Raw genomic sequence first — 9224 nt, forward strand, 5'->3', positions numbered from 1 at the left:
AGTTAAAGGTGTAATCTGTCGGTTGTCCTGCAGGTGTCCTCATAAATCTGTCTTCTTACGATGAACTTGGTGATGTACGATTACTCCAGAGCACTCGTAGATCTACGAAGATTTTCAAGTGCTACTTAAGCTACGATGCTTTTGGGAAACAGACCGTAATATTAAGATCAGTCGTACGATCGTTTTTACGATCAACTTAGGCTTACGATGCTTTTGGGAAACGCAGCCCTGGGCCACAAGCAGGCCATAGCAATGCCACATGTCAGCCAAGAGCAAAGAAATAAACCAGAACTGGACCTTATCTGAGCCACAAAGTCTGTGTATATTAAATATAGAGTCATCTCAGCCTTAATAAGCCTGTTAACAAGCAGAATCACTGAAGGAAAGAAGAGAACAGAAAAAGAGACAAGCAGAAACACAAGAACTACAACTGACTTCAGACACAGTCTTAGATGAAATCAACTGAAGAGAAAAGAAGACATTAAATCTGTGAAGATCTCAGCAGAGGAGGATTAAACAACTCCACAAACAGCATTACCAGCTTCACTTATTACTAACCAGACTGACTTTATTTCTGTTAGACGTCTGAGCAGAGTCATCTAAAGTATCACCGGAAGAGTATATGGTCTGGATTCGGTCTAAAATCTCCTCCCTGTTTTGCTTCCTTTCTTCACCCTCTTCTAGAACTCATACACACCCGTTGCTCCTTTTCCTGAACTCGGTTTCTTCTGGTCTCCAATAAAATACAACATCCAACCTCACTGACCTGTAGGTAAGTTGGTCTGGACACAGATTTTATCATTGTGGAAAGAGATAAAGATAAATATACAGAAGAGAGATATATCTGTGAAACTTTCCTTTGGTTAATTAGATATGATCTAATGACCAACAGTTGACTGATAAGTTAGCCAGAAAGAACTATGAGTTAGTCGCAATCATTTTCAATGATTCAATGGTTCAATTATTCCTTATATAATTACACATGGCACAATTTTAAAGTATATTTGCAATCTGTGTCTAAGAGCTCAGTTTTCTGACTTTGTGTGAATGATGACAGAAATAATTATTTGTCAAATCTTTGACAAAGCATGAGAGAAACAGTCTAGAAGACTCATTGTTGGGAAACAGTGTTCTTGAAATGGTTCCAATCAACCCGAATTCACATTTATAAAAAAGGAAAATTCATCATTGCTGTTATTCTTTTGCATTCATCAAGCATTTACTGTGATCTCGCTTCTTTTTTAGACTTCAAAACAGAGAAAGTTAGACAGAAAAAAGAGTTTTGTTATTAGGGACACAATAACCTTTTATAGTAATATCTATACTTCATATGTCTTCAGTTCCTGGTCTTAATGATGTGGTGGAAAACTAAGGTCTGTTTCCATGACCAAAAGGAAAAGCAGTGCAAAATACTTTACAAACAGAACATTTCCATGCTGGAATGGAATTTGGATGGACTGTAAAGATTTGAATGCGTCTTTTTTTGGCATTTGCATTGGTGTGCAAGTAGTCCAAACACCCAAGAACTACAGCAAACCTCACTTGTAACTCATTTTCTGTGTCATTCTGCTATGACTTATTGTTTAGGGAACTAAGAATATGGATAAGACAGAGGAAGCTGCATTGGATGACTTGGAAACGGTTGAATATCTGGAGGATTTGGAGGCTATAGAAGCTTTGGAAGCCTTTGAGGCTATTGAATCTGCTCCACCCTATCCAGGTCTTCCAGTCGATTACGGAGGACAAGATGTGTCCCATAACCCAGGTTACCACTCACCTCCATATCCCAATATTAATATGGGATACAGCTCGTACCCAGAGCCCGGAGCCAATCCAAACTATCAGGGAGGTATGTTTCAGGTTCATTTCTTAAAAGTGGAACGATGTAAAAAGCCTATAAAATATAATATGAAGGAAGACAATGGTAACACATTATTCAAAAATACAATTTAGCAACTTTTTTCAATTTTTTTTGGTGATATTATCAGACTACTTTTAGATTACTTTTGACCTAACCTGTTTGTCACATTGAATAGAAAGGTACCATATTTATATATAAAAATACATAGAGAAATACATATATTCCATTATTTGTTATCAACCACATGAACGGCATTAAACATATGTCAGAGTTTCCCAAACATGGGTTCGTGAAGGAACTGCAGGGGCTTTGTGAGTTTAATGAAAAGCTAATAATTAAATAATAGAAATTATAGCAAAAATGTGTTTGAAATAAAAAAGCCCTCCATAGACATGACAATACATGGTTAAACTAATTACTGATTGATCATTTAAATAACTGGTCTAAAAGGGTTGTCCCTATCGAGTAATGGCGTGTTTTGGGCGTAACGTGAAATAAACCAATCAGAGTCTCATCTCCCATTCCCTTTAAAAGCCAGTTGCTCTCGCGCCATGGCGGATTCGCTATTTGCATGGCGGAATTTGCAAGCCGAAAAACTGGACGCTGAAACGGATCTGCTCGTGCGCAATGTTACAGCAGCAGACTATCTATGGGACAAGCCGGATTCCACCATATCTTTATGTACACAATAGTCTTTTACATTGTAATCCTTTTATTTTTAATATTTGGCATGTTTGTGACAGAACATAACTTAGAATAAGCAATAAGCAGAGAATAATAATAAGCACCCGCCTATAGGCGCATATTACTAACGCGCTCTTCAAATAACAAAAAAAAATAAATACTGCGCCATTGACTTTAGACCAGGTTTCAGTTGTTCAATGGCGCAGTTGCCTCAAAATAGCAGTGCGTCAACAATGCACCTGAACACACCTCGTTTTCAGACCAGCAGCCCATGGGTGCACAGATGGGCGCAAATGCATTTGCTATTTAAACAACATGGCGCAGGACGTGAAAATGATAACTGCGTTGGGCTGAAACTAGCAATAGATACTTGCATCGCGCCTGGCGCTGCATTGCGCCGAATGTATTACAGGGCCCTAAGTTTCCCATGCAATTATAGCGACCTGACTAGTGTTTGGTATGTGTGTGCAGTTTCGCAAAACTAGAAGACTTTCTGAATGTATACAAACGTTATTGCATTTTCAGAAAGGACAATTTTAAACATGAAACATAATCAATACATTATCAATGATTTACTGCCATTGTATGAATAATATGTGATCATGTATAAAAAAAGTAACTCTGATTACAAGTATTTTAAAACGTAATATAATATAATGTACTTACAAGTACTTAATTTTTGGAATCTGTTTATACAATCCAGGTTACATGTAATATATACAACACTGGTGCTATATAAATAAAGGTGACTTGACAATCACAAGTTGATCAAATGATATAAGATGGCTATAAAGAGCATGACAGCAGTGGTTTATTATGGTAATACTTTTTAAGATAAAATAAAGGAATCTACTGCCAGTGACAGCTTTAATATCTTCTTCTAAAGGTCCACATCAAGGGATATACCCTCAACTTAACAGTAAGTTGCAGTTTTTAACTATCAAACGAAAGAAAAGCTCCAGACTTAAGTTACTATACTGGCATTAACAATCTTTTAATCATGTTTAAAACAAATGTTTTTCTAGGTCCAAACCCTGGGATGTACCCTCAAGCTACCAGTAAGTTACAGGTTTAAATGATCAATCTCAAACAGTTATTTCAGCAGATAATCTTACAAATGACTCAATACTATTCTATCTATTGTAAATCATTGAATTAGTGCAATAGCAGCCTTTTAAAATCTTTTTTAAAGGTCCAAACCCTGGGATGTATCCTAGAACTACAAGTAAGTTTCAGTTTTCAACTATCAATCTCAGACAACTTAAATTATTGTAATCTTTTAATGATTTTTAATGATTATTGGAGTATGTTTTACAAGAAAATACTATTTCAATCTTTCTACTTCAATACTTCACGTTCAATTCAATGTGATTCTTGTAATTCAATGTGACACTTGTAATTCAATGTGATACTTGATACATTGAATTACAAGTATCAAGTATCACAATGATTTAGTAACTTGATGCTTTGGACTACAAGTATTAAGTCTCACATTGAATTACATGTGATACTTGAAATTCAATGTGACAGTTACAATTCAATGTGAGACTTGCCGTTTCTTCGCAATTATTTGTGAAATTCACAAGCATTTTATGAGTGAAAATTGTTTTAAAGTAAATCCTACACCATTTTTTTTTTCAGTGTAATACTACACACCATTTAAAGTCAAATGTGAGATAATCAACTTGATACCTACAAATAGCAAAAGCCCTTCCACTGCCTGAAGATCAAAAATTGACAAACAAGGAAACAATATGGCAATGTTACCATTTAAGTTGTTCGATTGTCTAACTAGTCGAAGTAGAGGATAATTTATTGCGTTTGTGTGCATTACAGCCGTAACAACCACAGTGATGCTGCCTAGCCTGCGTGAATTACCTGGTCAGACCACGTGCCCTCACTGTAAGCACCAGGTGATCACTATAACAGATCACTACTCCGGACTCATGACCTGGATGGCCTGCGGCTGCCTTGCCCTCATTGGGTAAAATTCAACCTTCTTACTCCTTGATCATTTCATAGAACTTACTACACCTCTTAAAAATAAAGCTTCTTTTTTGGCAATGATGGTTCCATGAAGAACCTTTAACATCCATGGAACCGTTCCATTCCACAAAAAGGTTTTTTAGATTTTTTAAATGGTTATTTTAAGAACCTTTGGGGAACCCCAAATGGTTCTTCTATTGCATCACTCCTTTTGGAACCTTTATTTTTAAGAGTGTACTTGGTCTCCCTTATTAGATAAAGTAGGCTTGTTGAAAGTTTCAATATCAACGGGACACCATAAAACACTTGCAGTACATCATATCATTTTGTCTTGAAGAACAGAGAATTAGAGAGCAACTACAGTAGGCCTAGTTCAAGTCAATTAGACAGACTTAAGGTCCTTTCACACTGGATGCGATATTGACGTACGAATAATTCGCGCGATAGTTTTATTTTTTGATCAGCTGTTTGTGTAATGAGTGCTTCCACACCGAACGCGAATGCGCTGCGGCGAAAAAAATGACTTATCTTTTTCGCTTCGATGCCGATTTTTTTTTACTTTTGCGCCGACAGAAAAGGCTTCAGCCAATCACATACTACAATGACAACGATTTGAAAGACAATATGTGGCGTAGCATTGCCAACCAACTCGGTTATCTCGACTGTGAGTATGTTGTGTGATAGTTTTAGTTGTTGTATAGTCCTGTGCTTTGTAGGCTAGCAGGCTAAACAACATTTGAGAGAAAGCTAACACTATATCGTCAAAGATAGAGACAGAGACCGTGTTTACTTTGAACATGTAACAAAATGTAGTGAGACTATTTAGGGCTGCTTTTAGTATAGGCTACAAAAAAAAAACTGTGGAAAAACCTCAGGGACACCTGTGTGAGAAAAGGGAGAGAGGAAAAGGAAACTAAAAGTGGACATTAGCATACTCCCCTTCAGACTCTCTGTTCTTTAAGATTGGGTGCACCCAAAACCTTCTTTTCTGTCTTTTAAAGAAAATGAAAAGCTCGTCTTCACTGGATGATGATGATGATGAAGTGTCCATGTTTTCTCAGCTGTCGGCGCGAAAGTTTTGGAATGTTGAAGCTCTGAACGTCACAGACGTCGCAAATTCGCGTCGCGGCTGATGTGAATGGTTTTGACGTGAACTATTCGCACACAAACTATTCACTTTTCCGTTACGCATCCGGTGTGAAAGGGCCTTAAGACAGGTGATTGATTGATTGATTGATTGATTGATTCTCATGTCTGTTTTGCAGGTGCTGGCCGTGCTGTCTAGCACCTTTCTGGATGGATTCTTGTAAAGATGTTGAGCATCGCTGCCCCAACTGCAACAATATCTTGTCTTTCTACAAGCGCATGTGATCGGGATGCAAACATGTCCCTCGTGGTCTTTGAATTTAATGGGATCTAATGGGTATAAGAAAAAGAGATATGTCAGAATTTAATTTCACAGTAGTTTCCAGCCTATGTGAAATTAAATTCCAACACAAGTCTCTAAAAAAGTGATTTCAAATAGTTAAATGTATTGCTTAACTGAATGTAAAAGCTAAAATGTTCACTTTGTATAAAATATTTATTAAGATATTTACAAATAGAAAAATTGTACGAAACATATTTAATAACCGCTTTAAAGCTTTACATTCAACTTCTGTCAGAACTCTGCCTGTAAATGTAGATCAGTTATCTTTTAGTGTTTTGTCATTTTAATGTATCTTAAGTATGAACTTTTAAAGTAAATAAGTGAACTAACAGCTTTGATATCAGTCTAATGTTAGGGTTAATGTTATAAATGTTACATTTATCAACATTTATATGCTTAGATATTGCTATGCTACCCAGTTCTACTAATCTTCACCTATCAGCCTCAACCTTTCAATTAGCCTCTCTACATGAAGGGTTTCAGTGCTAACAACTGTTATTATCATTATAATAAAATTAAGGTTATTAGATGGTTTGAATAAATCTAGCTAAATACAGTGAGTTATTCATAGAAAGAACAAGTGAACCTTATACTGAATCCAACTGCAATAATCAACAGTCATTTTGTTGATTATGACCTATACACTTAATTACATGTTGTTTGGATTCCTGTAATTTAGATTTTTCCCCAGAGAGATTTACAGGGCAGCCTGATTGAGTCATTTGATTACACTTAAATGAGTGTACAATTTTAATTTACATTAATTTAGAAATGAATAAATGTTTCTGAAGCCAATTTCAAGGGACAAGAGAGGCTGAAATTATCTGTGTAAAAATTAGTATTCAGGCTCTGTGTAATTTTGGAACAACAACCATTTCAATGAGGATAAATATGTAAACATTAATACATTTTTTACATCATTTGCTCTGTAAATAATAAAATCAGTGAAGCATAATCATGCCAGTACCATTGATCTGTGCTCTGCATGTTTGTTTGATATTGAATTAATTTCTTTCTTTTTTTTTCTTTTTTTTTTAGCAATATAGTATCTGAAATAATTCTACATTCTTCAGTATACACCCTCATATATATATATATATATATATATATATATATATATATATATATATATATAAAACAACAACAACAACAAAAACATAACTGTTGGCCTGCAATCTTTTCAAGAACCAACAGATGGTGTAGTAAGCTATTCCAAAAGCAAGTCCCTCTGTTGCACACAGATGGGAAACACAGTCAGATGGTTACCATTCTAATTTTAATTTGCTTTTATGTGACCCTGGACCACAAAACCAGTCTTATGGGTATTTTTTTTTTTAAATTGAGATTTATACATAATCTGAAAGCTGAATACATAATCTTTCCATTGATGTATGGTTTGTTAGGATAGGACAATATGTGGCCGAGATACAACTATTTGAAAATCTGGAATCTGAGGGTACAGAAAAATCTAAATATTGAGAAAATTGCCTTTAAAGTTGTCCATTTCTATTGGCGACAGTGCTGCATCCATTCACAAAAATAAATATTTTATATATTTAAGGTGGGGAATTTACAAAATATCTTCATGGAACATGATCTTCACTTAAAATACTAAAAAAAAATCTATAATTTTGACCCATACAATGTTTTGTTGGCTATTGCCACAAACATACCCGTGCAACATAAGACTCTTTTTTTAATTAGTAAATAAATTATAAATTATAAATTTATAAATGCAATTAAAAATTACATGAATTTTTTTTTATGTTGCTTTGGCAACTAACTGTAGTGTTTAAGTTGTACTAAAGTACTAAAATTACTAAAAAAATAAAATAAAAAAGACAAAACGCACATACCAAAATTACTAAACTTAAATGAAAATTAAATGGAAACTAAAATAAAAGCTAACTGAAAATATGAATAAATACTATAATAGTATAATAAAATAATAAAAACAAAACAGCTCTCGTTGTAAACGGTTTGTGCAAATGTGAAAATATAGATCAATAAACTGCAGTCTGTTATGTTTTAATAATCGCTGTTTAAAAACAAAAACAAAAAAACTGTCTGCCAAGAATGCTTGATGCAGAATAAGACAAAGTGATACAAATTTCAATCCTGACATGGAACTGTATTAGTATGGACTTTATAAAGATAAGCTTCGCATTATTAGCTTTGAATTTTACAACCTGACAAAAAAAAAAAAAAAAAAAAAAAAAGGTAGAACAGTCCACAATTCCCAATAGATCCCAAGCTATGAGACTGATTAAAAAATAATATATTGTATTTATCATTATCATTGTTCTTTTGCATTATTACTCTGCATAGTTCGCAGGGAAATTTTCTCATCCATTTTGGTTTCCCATCAAATTTTTATGATTCAAAGAGTAAAAGAGAAATGGCAGGGAGAGCCTGTGTGTGTGTTTGAGCCGTAAGGGGAATGGTGGCCGGCTGCATGCAATACTAATTAATCAAACTGTGTCAGGCAGAGAGGTGTAGAAAGGCGTGAGGTGAGAGAGAGATTAGTGTGCCAACACTGCTGAACCCAGTGAACCCAGTGAACCAATCTCTCTCTCACCTCACGCCTTTCTACACCTCTCTGCCTGACACAGTTTGAAAGTACTACATGCATGGCTGTACTCGATCTGATTGAAAAGATCAATGATGCCATTGATAAAGGCGATAGTATTGGTATTTTTTATTTATTTATCTAAGGCGTTTGATACTATTGATTTTGAAATCTTATTGAATAAATTACATCATTATGGAATTAGAGGACTAGCACTTATGTAGACAGCAATATGTAAATATTAATGAACAAAAATCCTAAAGTAAACCCCCAGGGATCCATTTTGGGCCCTCTCCTCTTTATATTATACATAAATGACTTTGGAAATTCCACCAGGGTTTTACACAATGTTTTATTTGCTGATGACAAATTTATTTATGTCACATAAGACTCCAGATGAATTGGAAGAAACAATAAATAGAGAGTTAAGAAATGTAGATATTTGGTTTCGGTGTAATAAATTATCCCTTAACATCAATAAGACAAACTACATTGTGTTTCATTCCAACAAAAATCAAATGGTAAACAAGCATGTCTGTCTTAAAATAAATGATACATATTATTATGACCGCCGAAAGCGGTCATATAGGGATTGTCAAAGTTTTTTTTTTTTTTTTTTTTTTGTCATCTACTGAATTTTTCGTCAACGATACCAGGGACACCGAAACACCGGGGAACATGAAATGTGGTGGGCA

At 34.8% G+C, this 9224-nt stretch overlaps 1 protein-coding gene across 1 annotated transcript; it reads left to right on the forward strand.

Annotated features, from left to right (window-relative positions):
* Positions 1–259: 259 nt before the first annotated feature.
* LOC309508653 (uncharacterized protein) lies at positions 260–6884 on the forward strand. The gene is made up of 7 exons (XM_082183160.1): positions 260–772; positions 1588–1849; positions 3432–3464; positions 3571–3603; positions 3738–3770; positions 4382–4529; positions 5797–6884. The coding sequence occupies exons 2-7, from the start codon at positions 1600–1602 to the stop codon at positions 5900–5902; spliced, it is 603 nt and encodes a 200-aa protein (XP_082039286.1). The 5' UTR covers positions 260–772; positions 1588–1599; the 3' UTR covers positions 5903–6884.
* Positions 6885–9224: the final 2340 nt, after the last annotated feature.

The sequence above is a fragment of the Leuciscus leuciscus genome (assembly GCF_965113295.1).
Source record: "Leuciscus leuciscus genome assembly, chromosome: 1".
In the NCBI taxonomy this organism is placed as follows: Eukaryota; Metazoa; Chordata; class Actinopteri; order Cypriniformes; family Leuciscidae; genus Leuciscus; species Leuciscus leuciscus.